The 18,352-nt window shown below is 52.4% G+C and overlaps 1 protein-coding gene across 6 annotated transcripts in view; it reads right to left on the minus strand.

Annotated features, from left to right (window-relative positions):
- Positions 1-18,352, minus strand: part of ASTN2 (astrotactin 2) — a 730,659-nt gene that overhangs the window by 297,527 nt on the left and 414,780 nt on the right. For all 6 annotated transcript variants that reach the window (XM_075905850.1, XM_075905849.1, XM_075905851.1 and 3 more), the window contains one exon: positions 16,302-16,452. In XM_075905850.1, the coding sequence (XP_075761965.1) occupies positions 16,302-16,452 (151 nt within the window). The remainder of the gene's footprint in view (positions 1-16,301; positions 16,453-18,352) is intronic.

Below are 18,352 nucleotides of genomic sequence, written 5' to 3' on the forward strand. Positions count from 1 at the left end.
CAAGACCGTCCCTGCCTCTCTCCCAGAGTCCTTTCCTGGTAGGGAATGGGTGGCACTGGATGGGGGGGAACTCCAATTATAAATGGGCTCCAGTGGTTTGGATCCTGGCCCCACTGAAGTCAGTGGGGCTTTTGGCCTGAGGTATGTGACTTGTTTAAGCCTGCATGTGCATTGTACCAATGGCTCGGGAGCTCCCCCCCTCTTGTTTAAACTCATCCCCCAAAAGCAGCCCAGTGTATCGCTGGACTAGGCAGGTTCTCACCACTGGGTAGCCTTCCTGGCTGGCACTGAAGACCAACAACAGCAGGACAGATCCTCAATCGGTGCTAAATCAGAAGCACCCCACTGCAGCCTCTTTGCACAAGCTAGGGATCTGGCTCCGGGTTTTAATTGCAATTCCCCAGCTGGCTTTCCCTGTCCCAGAAGATTAAAGCCAGCAGGCAGCTAATGCCATCCATCACCTGCCGCCCTGATTAAAGTGCTTTCCAAGTCCACCTTTGCTATTTATTTATTTCCTTTCATCAAAACCCAAAACAAACAAAAACTAAAACCACAAAGAACAACCCACTGCATGACAAAATGACCAGACCTCGAAAAAAATAAATCTCGCCAGGAAGAGCTTACAATTAAAAATGCATTACTGCCTTCTGGAAGATGAGTTAGCTCGGAGGCTGCACGTGTCCCCATGAAGGCAGGTTATAAATGGCCTCTGTCAAGCAGAAGAAAGGTTATAAAACTGCTATATTTTGTGCTTAAAAAAGAAAATCAATTTTCGGTGTGAGCAAAATGCCGTACATATTCCTAAAAGTCTGGGCGATACCTGCTCCCGAGCTGCCTACCCAGCTAGGTGCCTCTGTGGACACAAGCTGCCCAGTCTGATTGATGTGTGGGCATCAGGCCATTGGCTGTACCACGAGAGCTGAACTCTAGCCGCTTCTGGTGCAGAGCCACAAATGCCCAGGATAGTCCTGTAGCTTCTCCCCTGGGTAATGGAAAGCTCCTGCTACCAGCCCCAGCCCCTCCTCTTGCTGCACCAGCTCCTTCACATAAAACTGATCTCCTCTGGGGCAACGCTGCCCTGGTCGCAGGCGGTGCAGCCTCCATGCAGGGCAAATGCAGATGCAGCAGGCAGCAAGCGCCCAATGGCCACTCCATCTCTCCAGCAGCTTCTCCCTTCGCTGCGCTGCTGAGCTACCTGGGATGGGCCATGAGAGACTGGGCCCCTGAGTGCAGTGCAGTGGGGGCAGTGCGAAGATGCAAGGGCCAGCAGGAGAGGCAGGTGGGCCGTGAGGGCAAGGAAATGATGGCAGGGAGCCTGACCCCTCCTCTCTCCACTAGGGAGGGACAGTGGTGGGGAAAGGGCTGGTGCTGCCAATTCTGGAAATGGACGTTTCAGCTCCGCACGAGACACCAGCAACTTTTCCAGTTCATACTCCTCTCCCAGCACAGGCATGTTACATTTTACTGCTAGACACTCTGGACAAAGAAGGTTCAGAATAGCCGTGTCCGTACAGACACACGCCCGTTTCCAGCCTGTGTGGAGCAACGGAGGAGAACCAGGTGCTGCGCAAACAGGCGGAAAGAAGAAGGCTGAGTGAACAGATTGTGCTAGTGGCCGAAGTTCTCCTTGCCGCTCTGGCTCCAAGCCCTACACTGACTTGCTCTTCGCCGTCTCTCTGGGCTACCCTCCCCGGGCTGGGCAGGAGAGCCACTGGTGAGCACAGACAGTGCTGGGCAGGAGAGCCACTGGTGAGCACAGACAGCGCCTTAGAGACACCTCTGACCCCAAAGCGACCCTTCTCAACAGGGCTCCCGTTGAGGTGAATGAGGATCCTTCCACTGACGGCCAGGGGAGCTGGAAATACTCCAGCGTTCGTCCCCGGAGTGAACATAGTGAACGCTTCCATTGACCCGACTGTGGCGTTTCCGCAGCGATGGTCACTGTGGGTTGTGTCTCGAGTACAGGAGCTGCAGCTGCTGAGACCAGGCAGTGTAGACAGCCTGATTTTCAGCTGCTGCCTCTGGCTCCACCTACTGGGGCGTCAGGGAATGGCTTTAGGAACAGTGTTGTGGAGGGGGGCACCCTTTCTGGCGCTCTCCCTGGGGCTGTGGTAGGTCAGGGGGGTGGAACTGAGGGAGACTCACACCGAGGCGTTCCCCATGGTTCTCAGTCACATTCCGGGGGAGGTTCATGCCTTGGAATACTTGATCTTTAATCATCAAGATGCATGATTTGTTTGTGTGTGTAATTATGCATTCTAATGTGCATTAATTACAGAACACAAATTGCTCCAGCTTGAAATTTGCAAAAGAAAGCCTCCCCTTCCCCCCAAGCTCCACCCCATCTCCAGGGAGCTAGCTCACAAGCCAGCTGTTGTACTGCCGGAGAGAGTTCCCCAGGGTAAGAAGATCTCCTGAACACTACACAAATACTGGCAGGCGGGAGCCATAACACAACCTCCAAAGACTATCAAGGTGGGAGGGGCAACAAGCAAAGGCAGCAGATTAGATTTGCAATGAGCAACAGGCCATTCACCAGACAGACACACAGACAGGTGGCACAATAAATCCACTAGAGCAGTGGTCACCAACCAGTAGATTGGGATCTATCGATACATCTCGGAGCCTCTGACAGGGGATCCTGACTGGTTTGGCTGGGAAGCTCTCAAGCGCTGGCACTTCCGTTGCCCCTCCACCCACTGTCATGCTGTTCTGTCCTCTTGCCTTGGAGCTGCCCCTTGGAAGCCTCCTGCTCGCTGTGCAGGGTGTGGGAGGGAGAAGGGGGGCAGGTGCTGATGTCAGGGTGTCCCTCCTCCCCCCCAATCCTGTACCTCATCTGCACACAGAGAGACGGGGATGGAGGGAGCTTTGCAATGCAAATCTCTGTCACTCTCATACACTGTGTGTGGGTCTGTCATTCTCACACACACACACTGTCCTTCCCTCTCATCTCCTGACCCAACACTACATGGGGGATTGTTACTACTTTTACTGCTGGCAAAGTGGGTTAGTTTGAAGTTTTTGACTTGTCTGTGCATTTCATAACTTGCATTTCTCTCTTATACCTAAATTTAATTCTTTGAGTACTAAAATGCCTAACCTGTCATGTCTGGAGTAATTATCCCTGTGGTTGGTTATGCTCCTGGAGCTGGCTGGCATGTCCCTGCAGCCTCCTAAGAAGGGGCTCTCCACATGCTGTCCTTGCCAGCAGACACCCTCCTGCAGCTCCCATCATACATATATAGTAGCCCAATGTCTTTGACTCTGTAATGCTGAAATGCTGGCTGTTGCCTCTGGGCAGCGCTGTTGCCCGAGTCAAGTCCTTTGCCTCCCACCGTAGTGTTCGGCTGACTTCGGCACCAGGCCGCCGCGGGGGAGCAAGTGGCGCAAGCAGCCATTTGGGCGCTGTGGTCCCCATGCAGCACCCCTGTGCTGCATGGGGAGCGCGGGGCCCAAACGGCCGCTTGCTCCCCCGCGGCGGCCCGACTCAGCAGCGCAGAAGTCAGCTGAGCGCCATGGTGAGAGGCGAAGGGGGGCGGGGCGGTGACATGCAGTGTGACAGCGGCTCCAGGCCCCACACCCTGGCCATGAACGTCATGAACGGGGGCGGGCCTCCCGCCGTGGTGCTCAGCTGACTTCTGTGCTGCTCAGCCGGGCCACCACACAGGAGCAAGTGGTGCAAGTGACCATTTGGGCTCTGCTCTCCCCATGCAGCACGGGGAGCATGGAGCTCAAACAGCTGTTTGGGCTCCACAGTCCCCTGAGTGAGAGGCAGGAGGGGGAGGAGAAAAGAAAGAGAGAGAGGCAGAGGAGAACTGAGAGAGAGAGGGGGGAAGGCAGTAGGAGGAGGAGAGAAAGAGACATGGAGCGAGAGACCGGAGGCTCAGGAGAGAAGACGGACGTGGAGGAGAGACCTGGAAATCCTGTCTTATGACGGGCGAATTGATCAATAACGGAGAACTGGGGCCAGTGCCTGTGGATGAGGGACAGCACATGGAGCCATTGCTGTAAATGCCAGATGCTTTTGGGTGGGGGCTGTCTTGGATCTGCTGCTCTGTCCCTGGGTGAGCTGTCCAACTGCTCCCAGAGTGGGCAGAACTTGAACCCACCACACTGTGCTCCCTAAACAATTGTCCGATCCCTTAGTCCACTCCAGAGCCAAGCCAAGTCCACCCCACCCCCCTACCTTCAGAAGGTCTCTTATCCTGTGTCTCGTCACTCCCAGGGAGTGCAGGGGGGTTGAAGGTAGGCAGGTGGAGGGGGTCTCCAGTGAACTTGGGGATGGGCATTAGCCTCTGGAGCACAGGGTGATGGGCTTGATCCTGCCCCCCTCCACTCACTCAGGCAATGGCTGGGCTGCCAACACAGGCTGCCCAAGGGATGGACCTGGCACCTGTATTAGGAAGGCAGGATAAGGGACCTGCTGAAGGTAAGGCGGTGGGATGGATTCTGGAGTGGCTTTGGCAATAGGGCATTAGCCTGGGGAAACACATGGTGACAGGTTAAAGCCCCCTTTCTTCCCCTCCCCTCGCAGTCCAAGCTCCCCAACCCACCCTGGGAGCAACCAGACAAAGCACCCCCCCAAAGGCAGAGAGGTGGGGTGGGTTCTTGAGTGACCAGGAGCTACAGCACTTGCCCAAGGAGAACAGGGTTGCAGGTTGGAGCTGCCACCCTGGGAGCAGCCAACACAGAACCCACCAAAGGTAGAGGGGTGAGGTGGGCTCAGCTTTAGAGTGGCCTAGGAGGGGCTAGCACATTCACCTGGAGAGCATAGGGTGGTGAGTTCATAGTCCTGTGAGCAGCTGGACAGCCAACACAAGCTGCCCCAGGGATGGGCCGGGCTCCTGCATTAGGAGGCAGGATAAGAGTCCCCCTCAAAGGCAGGGGGTAGACCCCAGGGTGGTACTCAAGAGAAGGCCGGGGATACATCAACACAGCTGACATTTGGAGAAAACTGAATTTTTGTTTTAAGTTTTAAACATTGGTTTTATTTTTGTACTTTTTACAACAAAATATTTCATCACCCACCCAGCTACAATTAAGTTATTTACACAAATGTGTTGCAACAGTAAAAACAAATGTGTGAGAAAACCGGAGGTACTGGGGGTACTTATACATTTTTTTGAAAAAGGGGTATTTTATAAAAAAAGGTTGAGAAGCACTGGCCTAGGGGATAGGGCATGTGCCATGCGCCCAAGAGTAGAGCCTGCACCCCTACCCCAGCCTGGTGAAAGTGAATGAGATTCGGGGAGGAAGGGCAACAGAGTGGGCAGGGTGAGGCCCCAGAGAAGGGGGGAAGGAAGCCAGGCAAGGTATTTGGGTTGGCGGTAGATCTTACATTGCACTTAAACTGAAAAAGTGACCTTGTGGTTAAAACGGTTGGAGACCCCGGCACTAGAGACGGTCAAAGAGCCACAAGAGGATCAAGGGCCCACTAGTCTCTGGGTGCAATATTGCTCAAGGACCAGTAGGGCCAGAACTGCAGCAGTGTAAATCCATTGACTTCAAGGGAGATACACCAGTTTATAGCAGCTGAGGAGCCGGCCTCTTGAGTGTGCTACGCCGGGCTGGCAGGGAGAGAATGCGCCAGGCTTTCGGCATGCGTTGTGGAGACCCCTACTCCGGCCCAGCTGTTGTAACTGCCACCCTGCACGCTCTCCACGCAGCAGCGCCCCAGAAGTTCGATCTCTTGATCTCCAACCGGCGGGCTCAGAAGGGCCAGGCAGGCCATTGACACAGGGAATCTGCCGGTACCTCCTAGGCAGGGAGGGGGCAGAGGTGCAGTGGAACAGGAGCTGGAGAGCTGCATGCTCATGAATCTTGGCTGCTGTCTTTGTTTGCAACTAGCTTTGTCTATTTACCTCCTGTTCTATGCCCGTGGCATGTGACAGTTTAGTCCCCCGAGGTCTGTCCTGCTCTGGGCTCGCTCTAGCGTTTGGGCCTGGCACAGGGTGGCTGCATGATGTTTCGTGACCTGAAATACACAAGTTCTCCTGGGTGCGCAGGTGGGTCCTTGTGGTCTTAAAGTTGATGCCCTCAAGTGCACTAAGTCATTATGTCAGCGGGATCCTGAAAAGCACCAAGCACCCTCGATTTCCAGGGAAGCAAGCAGCTGTTTCTCTGCACTCAACTGGACACTCAGCACCTCCCAAGATTGTGCTCTTGTCAATGTACTTGCCTCTTCCTTGATACAGGGAGAGAATTTTGTTGCTTGCGTGTCACCAGTAAAACCCAGCAGATGATCACATTTACCTTTGCTCCCCAAACTGGCCTTACCCAGCCATTCCATGGGAAATGCAGCATGGACTGTATATCAGGCACCCACAGGTTGTACCTAGATACCTGTGTGCACAGGAAAAGCTGCTCTGGAGGGCTGGTCTCGGCACTCAGGTGGGCTTATGAGCACTGTACCTAATGCGCATTTCCTGAGCTTTGATAAAGAACCATATCCATTATTGCTAACATTCATCTGTCTGGCTCGGGCAGCAGAGACCCAATAATTACAGTGAGTTTTAATCAATCCCGCATCAATTCAGCTGCAGTTCAATTTGCGATCTGCCTCTGCAGTGACACAGGATGAGGGGGAACGACATCTGAAAATGATTAAAAAATCAATAGCCAACTCAGCCAATAATTCTGTCTGGGCAATCATTGGTGACACAACTCTCCCCAATCCGCCTGGTGTAACCACTCCATGAAAAGTGGAGGTAGGCAGGGGACGGCTTTCTGTATTCTGCCAGCAAGCCAACTCAATTAAAAACCTGCAACAAATCAGTAGTTAATCTGACTATTTTCTCCATATAAACTACCAGCTTCTACAATCCACTAGCAGTCCAACAAAATCATTCTCGTAAGGGATAATGCCGTCTTAGCTCCTATAATGCTCTTCTTCCAATGACCTCAAGTTACCTTACAAGGAAGGTCAGTATCTTCAGCCCCATTTTACATATAGGGAAACTGAGGCATGGAGCGATGAAGTGACTTGCCCAACACCTCAGAGCAGGCCAGTGGCAGAGATGGGACCATAACCTGAAATCACTAGCAATCAGAGGCATATTTGAAACATCCAAACCCTTAGATGAACAATGCTCTAAGACCAATTTAACAACAGTTATATAATGCAGCCTCAACTCGGGAGGTAGTCCAGCTATTCAACTCCTTCTATGCAGCAGGAAACTGAAACATAAAGGGTTTAAAAAGTGCAGTTCTGCTCTGAAAATGGGCTGCAAACTAAGACCAAAAGAGCAGTTGTCATGGTAGTTGTCTCTCAAATCTGCTCAGTTTATGGAACAAACAAAAGTGTTTTGTCCCCTCCTGCCCCCAATCTCCAACCTTAAAAACTCCACTTGGGATCCAAGAATCAGGTTAGATCCCTGCTTTCTGGGGCAACATAACCAGTAATAAAGATTCTGCAGGCTAAATTAGACCCATGCAACCCCACTGCCATCAAGAGGCTTGCTCAGGTGACACACAGTGAAATAGACTGCCGCTCACTCGCTCTCAGATGCGCTAGCACCGTGGGTAGAGCAGCAGGAGAAGCTCCTCTATTTTTGTCACGCCAGTCAGCACAAAGGACTCTGCGTGTGCACAGGGAACAGAGATGCTGAATAAGAAGGTGCTATTTTTACTTTGTTACAGTTCAGCGTCATATTGCTGTCTTTACATGACTTTGCCCAAGGTCACAGAGCAAGACGATGGCAAAACCAGGGATAGAATTGATGAGTCCTGCCTCCCCCACTTCCGTTCTAACCCCTATGCCACGCTATCCAACCTTGCTGACATTCCCGGTAGCTAGGGTGATGCCAACAATAAGCACCTTTTGCAGACTCACACCCAACCACCGATGAATTGAAGGCTAGAACAATGTCCAAAACCAAGATCCATTCATCCACGTAATGGTAAATAGAGCCCTGTGTGGACGCACAATTTGTATCCACATCTGTATCTGCAAAAATGAGCTGAGGATACCAGCAACAACATCCGTGTGGATGCGGATACCCATGGGATTTGCAGGGTTCTAATGCTCAGGTGACTGGACACTGTACGAGTTGCCAACTCCTTCCTCTTGGTCCTTCCCAGCTCAATCCACTGGCCAACCAGGTCTGGGACGACAGAGACTGTCTAAATTCACCTTCATAAAGAAACCCGAAGCAGAAGAGATGGGTCTCTTTGAAGCCAAGATTAAAGAAATGACGACTTGAGAGCCCCAAGGAAATGAGCATACTGACCGGTCCCTATTTATTTCAAAAAGCAAAGGCACAGCATGCTTTCCTTCCGCACTAGCAACGCTCATTAGAAAGGAGACGGGTGGCAGGGTCACTGGAAACATCAGAAATGCCTCATTAGTGACATGAATCCCAGTGATGAGAGGAAACTAACTCCAGCTAAGACGCCTGACAAGGTTTTGCAGCTCACTTTCCCTTTTTTATTGTGACGTTTTGAATGAAAATACTTAACCAAGTGGTTCTGCAGAGAGTAAATTGCCCCTTTTTATTTATTCTGATGCATTTTGTAACTACGAGCTGCCTTTTGGTTGGAGATGTTTAGAGATGAAGGTCCAGCTTCCCCCACCGAATCCTCACTGGCGGCATCCGGGGTGGGCAGGCAGTGGGGGAAGCAAACATCAGTGTGGAGCTGAGCTGGGCTCCTCACTCTTCAAAACAGTTTTGGGGGGACTGGACATTGCTCTTAAGACTCACAAGCCATGTACCTAGCTTGCAGTGCATGGGATAGCAATGCAACCGGCTCTTGGATCCATTGAGTCACCTAAGCAGGTGTCTGACTAGAAGCGCATGAGTCACACCTAGTCTAGATAGTTGACATCAATAGGATTTAAATCTACGTAGACAAACATCTATCAAGAGTGGGCTAGATCAGTGGTTGCAAGTACAGGGCATGCCCCAGTATTGGGTCATGGACTGTCAGGCCTTGCAGATTTGAATCACAACGCTTTCTGCAGCACAGCCCCTCAAAAGGGCAGTGCAGCAGGGACCTGGAGAGGAAAGAGGTGTGGGACGGGTGGGAACTGGGGAGGGGAACAAGCTTTTTGGCCAAGCCAATGTTAACTATAAACATCCAATTAGATTTGAAGTGACATGATTTTTTTTGAATATCAATTTGGAAGACACAATGTTTCAAAGCAACCAAAATGTAGTTGTATTCCACATTTGTGTGTGTGTGTGATAGAGTGGCTAGTTTTAGACTCAAAACACAACTTCTGATTCTTTCCATATATCTATATGGAGATCTACCTATCCCATAGAGCTGAAAGGCATCTTGAGATGTCATTGAGCCTAGTCCCCTACCATCTTGGGAGGACCAAGTACCATCCCTGACAGATTTGCCCCCAGATCTCTGAATGGGCCCCTCAAGGATTGACATCACAACCCTGGGTTTAGGAAGCTACTGCTCAAACCACTGAGCTATCCCTCCCCCTCCCTGAATTGTTGTTTCCTAACCAAAAGTGCAGGTTGAATCTCTCTAAACTGGGACTCTGGTCTGGCAACAGCCATGGTCCAGCAGGAGCTGACACTGGGCCAGAGTGCAGGGCTGGGTAACATGGTGGGACTAGCAGGGCCAGCTGCAGGCTCCCGCTGGTGGTAAAGCCAAGGTTGGGGGTGCCAGTGGCGGGGAAGAGGGCAGAAAGGACCTCCCTTGGTCCAGCAAAATCCCTCAGCTGGGACTGGTCAGGTCCCCAGTGTGCTGGACCAAGGAGGTCCAACCTATATTGGCCAAATTCAATGTGAACACAGTGAAAAGCTTGAGCACCCTCCCCCCAGCTCAAAATGTATTTTTTTTGGTGGAAAAGCCAATCACATGGCTAAACTTTCACCCAGCTTTGCTTAGCACTGCCTGAAAAATCAGGGCCCTCGAAGGCATCGCAGTGGGGTGCCCAGAACTTTAGAAAAACCTTCCTAATCATAGCCAAGGCCAAAGTCATCACAGAACATGCGCCTCTTGTGAGGGCACCATGCCGGGGGACAGCATCAGCAGCTTCTGTGTACAGCGCTGCCTATGCAGGAGCAATCCAGCCTCAGACGCTCGGCTGGAAATGGCTGTGAAGAGGCTGAATTTTCGCTTTCCAAAGTCCTTCCCCTGCGCTTGTGGAGGCCAGGCTCCGACGTGCTCCTCGCAACACGCTTCTCCGCTATTGATTTTCACACCGCCAACGGCGTTCTCAGGGGCACTTGCTCCAGGATTTCAGGGCGATTTAGGGACAAATGCCGAACGGCCTCTCTGTTTGCATCTGCACTGAGACATGGGCACGGTTCTCCGTGGCTGCAAATCACGGCCTTTAGGCATCTCTCTGGCTGATGGCGCCTGCAGATCAGGCGGCAGGAGATCCAGATGCCATCATTTGTGGCTGCAATCGATTGCAGCCACAACATTAGAGGCCAGATTAAGGTCCCTTTTAAACTGCAGGCCTATAACTCATGTATCTGTGAGAGCAAAAGGACAGTGTCCAAGCTAAGAATCACCAGAATTAATCAGGCCTTGCCTTCTATCTAATAACCCTCTAGCACTGAAATGTACCTTCCATCTGCCCGGAAATACTCAATTTCTAGCTCCCCAGCCAAGTGGCAACCAAACAAGCTCAGCTTCCTAAGCCAGCAGCAAAGGTTTGATCCGTCACCTGGGCTTGTGCCATGGGAGAAATACGTCCATCACCATGATGATTCCTGCCCCTGCCCTGGGCAAAACCCTAGGCTGCGTCTAGACTGGCATGATTTTGTGGAAATACTTTTAATGGAAAAGTTTTTCCGTTAAAAGTATTTCCGCAAAAGCACGTCTAGATTGGCACGGATGCTTTTGCGCAAAAAGTGCTTTTTTCTTCAAGCGGCCAGTGTAGACAGCTGGCAAGTTTTTGCGCAAAATCTTGCCAGTCTAGGTGCATCCCTAGAGACGCACCCAGAGCCTGCCCTTCCTGAGGTGACAAGCTCTCCCAGCTTCCTCCTCTGGTGAGCAGATCACTCCCAGCCATCCTGTCAATGTCCTCACAGACACTAAGAACAGAAACAACCTTCATGGTTATTTAGTTTGACCTGCACAGCACTGGCCCCAGAGCCTCACCTGCCCCAGGCTCTGGCTCAGCTACCACAGTCCTGTCCCAAGCTTGTGAGCAGGCAAAGCAAAGCTCAACACCTTGCCTGTCTCTGAGGACATGCTCCTGCCATCACTCAGCAGCAAGGTGGAGAGCACACCTGCCTGTCATGGCTCTCGTTAGCACAGCATCTGAGCCCCCCACTGCCTGTAATGCACAGATCCCTCCCAATCTGCTTGGGAGGCAGGCCAGTGCTACCATTCCCACTGGGCACAGGAGGAACCGAGAGGCTTAGTGACTTGCCCGAAGTATAGCCAGGACTTGAACCCAGGTCTTCCAAGTACTAGGCTAGCAACACTATACCAGCCTTCCTCTCACCCACATCAGTGGGGTGCAGGGCATGTGTTAGCTAAGATGCTTGGGCAGAATCCCCCACTAGGAAAGGGCCCACGTGTCCTGACACTATTCATGAGTGAGCTCATCCCACAGCTTCTCCCTGGATCCCCTCTCCTCAGCCATACCTGCATGAGCCTGCAGGACCCTTCCTCCCCAAAACTCCCCCGTTCATTAGCTTCATGTGACTCAACTCCAGCCTTTATTCCCTCATTCCCCAGCTACTCAGCTCTCATCTGTCTCCAGTGCTCCTGTTGCTAGGAAAGGAAGATCTCAACACCAAAGAAAATTAACTCGTCTGGAAGGGGTGCAAACAACTTTGTTCTCTCTTTGCCAGGCCCCTGCTTGCCCCCTCTCTCAGCAAAGATCACCCTCTCTCTCCCAAGTAATCATGTCTGCAGAGCTTGCTTCCAGTTCCACAGGCTGTCGCAGTCTCGTCCACAGCTTCTACAATAATACCCAGGGCCTTCCTGAAGTGTAGCACCTCTCCCCAGAGGGGAAAATGTTGCAAGTGTTTTCTGAAATAACAGCCGCTGTTTTCCTTACTCCCCCCTTCCTTTTTCAAGATGATCAATCATGATTTTAGCTTCAGATGATCAAATCCATCTGTCTCTCAAGCTTCTAATCACACATTGCAATATCTTGCCTTTCCCAGGATACTCCCAAGGGACAACGAACAGGGAAATCGGCAATGGATTTGGAAATTAAAAAGAATGACATATTCCCTCCTACCTGGCATTTCTCTCTCTCTCATATATATATACACACACTCACATGCATTTTGAAATGTGCATGCAAATGTTCTCTCTATTCTTCTCCATGCATGTGCAGAATAAAAAGTGCACTGAAGCATGTGTGAATGTGCACCACCAGTAGAAACAAAACCTAGCTGTGGGCGCTCTGCTAATCAGCTGGGTGGCAGCACCTGAATCTCTCCTGAGCAGCCACACAAGCACCCAGCTTACGGGGGACACTGGTGCATGCTCTAGTTCAGGGGTGGGAAACCATTTTGGCTCGAAGGCCAGTGACCCACAAAAAATCAGTTGGGAACCACACACAAGTGAGAAACAAGGAAGAAAAAAAAAACAGTGTCTGACGTGGGCCCCGACTGAGAAGGAGAAAGACACTCCCCACATTCCTCTTGCATGCCAGAGACTACAGAGGGGCAAGCTAGTAGATACTGTGTGCTCCAACCATAGGGGTTTGGTGGGGGGGACTGGAGCACCAACATGGGCTCACCAGTGCTGGTTCGGGGGGGGGGGGGGTCCTAAGCCTCAGGGGCCATATACAGGCAAGGCAAGGGCCACATTCGGCCCCCAGGCCTTAGGTTCCCCACCCCTGCTCTGGTTTATGGACCTGTTAGTGCAGATGACTACAAACCTGGGCTCCTAGGTACTGTGGCTGGCTCTGTCACTGACTTAGGGCATGATCCCAAGAGTGTGAATACTCAAGATCCATTGGACCAGGGGTCTGATCCTGCCCCCGCCCATTTCCCTGAATGGCTTGTGAGTGGAAGCTGTAGGATTGGGCCCCTACTACTGGAAGACTAGTGTTAGAGTAGCTAATGTAGGCGTATGTTGAAGCTGTCAACAGGGGCTTGAAAAAGTCAAATTCAGTGGCAACTGTGGGTGCTCAGCACCTGTAAGAATCAGACTTATCCTGGGTGATCTTGGGCCTGCCAACTCCCATGTGTCAGTTTCCCCATCTTCAAACGGAAGAGAAAAATACCTACCGGTTTCAATCATGTTGTGAGTCTTAATTAACATATGCAAAACAGTGAGTTCTGGGAAGGACAGAAATGAAATCAATCTGACATCCTGCTCAGATTTCCTTCTGCTGACCAGAAAATGGCCCAGCTAGATGGCAGAGTGACCGCGGTAAATCCACTGGACTGTGTGTGCTTCCCACAGACATCAGAGAGATTGGCCGGCTGTAAGAAGCTGCCTAGGGACGCAGCGTTCCGTGCTAAGTCACCCTGAGAGCAGGTGTTTGAACCGTGCACAAAGATGCACCATAATTTCTGCTGAGTCCAATGAGCTGGAGTCAGATTGTGTGAGGGATTGCAGTCCCCTGCAGGAGCATGAGAGAAGATCTGGGACAAAGCGACTCTGGCAAGGAAAACCCTGTGGAGAGCATGTCCGCTTTGCTGGTAGAGTGACATTATCGGTAAAGGCACAACCCAGAGAGGGGGCACGCTTGGATTCATGCAGCATGTATGTCCTTTGTTCAGAGCAAGCTGAGGGTGGGGAGCAAGAAAAGACTCCACATTATGCCTGCAAGTGGCATGAATCCTGCACCCGAGGCTTACCCCTTTCCTCCCACACCAAGGCTGCTCACTGGAAGTAAAAAACAAAAGAATCAACCAGGAGCGCGGGGTGGAGGGCAGCCTAAAACCAGCAAGCACCCTGCTCGCTTTGCCCCTCACTCCCACAGGGTGGCAATTACAACCCGGAGGCTGCCCCGTGTCTCCCCCACAGCTGGTAGGGTCCCAGAGTGCACTCCAAGGCGATTGATTGCTCATAGTGATTCTCCTTCCCTGCCCCGATACTCATCTGTTTTGTTCCAGACTCATTTTAATCATTAGGAGCAGGGTGGGTGAAGGGGGAGAAGCCCCATTTCCCCTGAGTGATGTGGATTTCAATTTCCACCACTCCATGGGCCCAAGCAGGGAGAGCCAGGCCAGTAATTTATTGACAATTTCTATCTTAATACGTCTTGACTTTTAAAAGGCGGCATCGTGGCGGTGCTTCTCCATGGTGCATGGCAATCAGAGCCACAATTGTTTCTGACACTATCCGGGAGGCAGGCTACTTCTCAGAGTGAAATGGCAACAGAGAGAGGGAGAAAGAGATTAAAAAAGAGAGAGAAGAGAGGAAGGCAAAGCAGCTGTGTAATGACCCACATTGTGAAGTGCTGCCTGTAACGCACCAGTGCCATTAGCCGGCTGCTCTAAATTGCTTAACAAGCATGCGGGGATGGGGGAGTAACAGAAGAGCCACGCAGAGACAGCGCCACTCGGGGCTGACCTTTCCCAGCTCCTGTGAATAAACATCTTTAATAAAGAAAGAGACACTTCACCCCGGTTCCCAGAGCGCTGAGGAGGGCCTGGAGAATGCTCCTGCAGGGAACAGGGTTGGTTTGGAGAGCAGGTGGTTGGGAGGTTGGGAGAAGGGCCTATGGCTGCATGTGTGTGTGTGAAAGAGAGGAAGAGACTGACTGTGATGCTGAGAGAGAGGCGTGTGCATGGAAATCAATGTGTGTGTGTGGTGGGTGTGTGTTTGTGTGTACGCATACCTGCATGTGTGTGTACATGTGCTGAGATCCCAGTGTGTGCGTGTGCACACCTGCATGCACGCGTATATGTTCTAAGGTCTCAGTGTATGTGCGCACACCTGCATGTGTACATCCATGTGCTGAGGTTCCAGTGTGTGTGCACACCCGCATGTGTGCATACATGTGCTGAGATTCCAGTGTGTGTGTGCATACCTGCATGCGTGCATATGTGTTCTAAGGTCCCTGTATGTGTGCATACATGTGCTGAGGTCCCAGTGTGTGTGCACACACATGCATGTGTATATGTTCCAAGGTCCCAGTATGTGTGTGCACACCTTCATGTGTGTGTACATGTGCTGAGGTCCCAGTGTGCACACACAGCGGAGTGACAATGCCACTGGCAATCCGGTGTGTGTGCTGTGTGCCTGGGACAGGGAATGTCACAGTCAACGAGTGTGCGTGGGAGTAACATGTGTAATAATGATGCAAGTGATCCGCTGTGATCTGCTTGCTGTTCACAGGCTCTTTTACAGAGAGAAGAAGGCTGATTCTCCAAGGTTGCCAAGTGACTCCATTGCACAAGGAAACCTCCCCCTCCCCTGCAGCAGTGTTACTCCATTCATGCAAAACTCTACTTAGGGCCACAAAAGCCCCTTCCAGAGGACTGTGATGCTGGAGGGTGTTAGTTAATGGCTGCCATCAATCACAGACCCGGATACAGTCAATAGGTGCGCTAAGTACCCTTCTCTCAGGCCATGCAAAGGAGCAATTTTGCCTGTTCCTATAATGAGCTGGCAAGAATCAGAAGCTACTACCCAAGGCACTGGGCTGCCTGGCAAACCGGAGCAGAGTTAATCAGTGTGCTGTGTGGGATTCCCAGGGTCCTGGCTGCAAATACAGGGACTGGGGATTGTTTGGCAAGCTGGGCCGGTGCGGGCATGCACGAGAAGCCAGAAGCGAGATGCAACAGGGAGCATTAACCCTCGGAGGAGGCTGAGAGGTGGAGCTGCTTTTCCGCTCAGAACTTGCTGGAGAGGCAGACTTGGATTTCTGAGCAAGGCAACTCCCTGTTGTTTGTTCCTACTGTATTTGGGGAACCAGGACTTTGTGTGAGGGCTTGGGAAATAAGCAGGGTTGAACCAAAGGAACGCCTTCCTCTGCTATTAGCTTCTCCTCCCAGTAGAAACAGTGCTAAACAGAGGCTAGCCCTGGGGGCCAAAGAGGTGGCAGGGCTTTGGGAGGGGCACAGTGGACAAAGGAGGAGTTCCCAGAAAACTAGGAAGCAGGTGGCCTACAGAGGAGATAGCAAAGTCCATTTCCAGTCCTCGACACTTGGGCGAGAAAACGGCAATCGACTCTCCATCGCTCTCCAGCTAAGGCTAGAGCAGTCTGGTGCCACAGAGCAAGGCAGGAGAGAGGGAAGAAAAAGTAGGACAAGGAAGAGAGAGGCGAGAAGGAGAGACAAACACAGTCCAGTTGGCCACAGAGATTCCCTTCCTTGCACCCACGGACAAAGAACAAGCAGCTCCCACCCAGGGCACTCCTGAGGACATGCCATCTCTCTAGGTCACGAGGCATCCAGCGGCATACGTACCACACAGCCTGTGGAGTCCACTTTGCGGTCCGACACACACTTGAAGTTGCGAGTGCAGCCGCCGTTGTTGCGTGAGCAGTCTCGGACCGGCCCAAAGGAAGAGAGCAGATCATTGATGGTTTCAAAGTAGGTGGACAACATTGCTTCTTCCCTTGGAGAGAAAAGGCACGGTTAGAACTGGCGACTGAGCCGGCTGGGCCAGCTTCTCTGGCGGTGGCCAAAGGGCCACGGGGATAACTGGCTGGAACATTTTAAGTGAAATACGCTCTGTCACTGAAGCTAAAATGTTCCATTGGCCTAGTTACAGCCCTCTGCACAGGGGTGAATGCCCCTCGATGGACGTAATTCCTACCCACTCTGCTCAGCTTCTGCTACAGCTGCTTGCGGTGTCCAATCACCCATTTCAGGGTGTAGACAAGGGAGTTGATATTGTGTGGAAATCTAGCATCCCCTTAGGGTGGGAACCCAAACATGCCTAAAGATCAGATGGTCAAAGGTATTTACGCCTCTATCTAGTCAGAGAAACACCTCGTTGGATTTTCAGAAGTGCCCAGATGCCTAAAATGTTTTTGAAAACCTTACTAGGATGCATCTGCAACTTTAGGTACTTCAACACCTTTGGAAGTCTAGCCCTATGTGACTTACTTAGGAGCTCACGTCTCATTCACTTTCAATGGTCACTAAGGCTACGTCTGCGCTGCACCATTATTCCAGAACTATGCAATTAGCCATAAGACGGGATTTTCAGGTCTCTCCTCCATGTCCGTCTTCTTTCCTCAGCCTCCAGTCTCTCGCTCCGTCTCTCTCCTCCTCCTCCTACTGCCTTCTCCCGCCCCCCTCAGCTCTCCTCCCCGTCCTGCCTCTCACTCAGGGGACCGTGGAGCCCAAACACTTGTTTGAGCTCCACACTCCCCGTGCTGCATGGGGAGTGCGGGGCCCAAACGGCCGCTTGCGCTGCTTGCTCCCCTGCGGTGGCCCGGCTGAGCGGTGCAGAAGTCAGCCGAGCACCACCCACACGCCTGGGAGTGGAGCCAGCCCCGATCACTTGGTGGGCGCACAGAAATGGCCCGCGGGAACCGCGTTGGGGACCACTGGTCTAGACCATCCCTGATAGACATTTATCTAACCTGTTCTTAAATATCTCCAGAGATGGAGATTCCACAACCTCCCTGGGCAATTTATTCCAGTGTTTGACCACCCTGACAGTTAGGAATTTTTTCCTAATGTCCAACCTAAACCTCCCTTCCTGTAGTTTAAGCCCATTGCCTCTTGTTCTATCCTCAGAGGCCAAGATCAACAAGTTTTCTCCCTCCTCCTTATGACACCCTTTTAGATACCTGAACATGGCTGTCATGTCCCCCCTCAGTCTTCTCTTTTCTAAATTAAACAAACCCAATTCTTTCAGCCTTCCTTCATAGGTCATGTTCTCTAGACCCGTGGTCCCCAACACGGTGCCCGCAGGCGCCATGCGCCCGCCAGGTGCTCGGGGCTGGCTTGGCCCCGGGCACATGGCGCGGCGCTTGCAGGGGAGCGCCGGCCCCGGGCGCGCGGTGCTTGCAGGGGGGGGGAGGAGCGCCGGCCCCAGGTGCACGGCTATGGGGGGGCCCCGGCCCCAGGCGCATGGCTATGGGGGGGCCCCAGCCCCAGGCGCGTGGCTATGGGGGGGCCCCAGCCCCGGGCATGCGGCTATGGGGGGGGCCTCCCCCGGGCATGCGGCTATGGGGGGGGCGCCCCCGGGCGCGCAAGTGTCCCCGCCCCCTGGCACCCGGCGGGCGAATGGCCACGCCCCCTGGCGCCCGGCGGGCGAACGGCCACGCCCCCTGGCGCCCGACAACCTCAAAAGGTTGGGGACCACTGCTCTAGACCTTTAATCATTCTTGTTGCTCTTCTCTGGACCCTTTCCAGCTTCTCCACATCTTTCTTGAAATGTGGTGCCCAGAACTGGACACAAAACTCCAATTGAGGCCTAACCAGCGCAGAGCAGAGTGGAAGAATGACTTCTCGTGTCTTGCTCACAACACACCTGGTAATGCATCCCTGAATCATGTTTG

Source organism: Pelodiscus sinensis, chromosome 22 (assembly GCF_049634645.1).
Source record: "Pelodiscus sinensis isolate JC-2024 chromosome 22, ASM4963464v1, whole genome shotgun sequence".
NCBI lineage: Eukaryota > Metazoa > Chordata > Testudines > Trionychidae > Pelodiscus > Pelodiscus sinensis.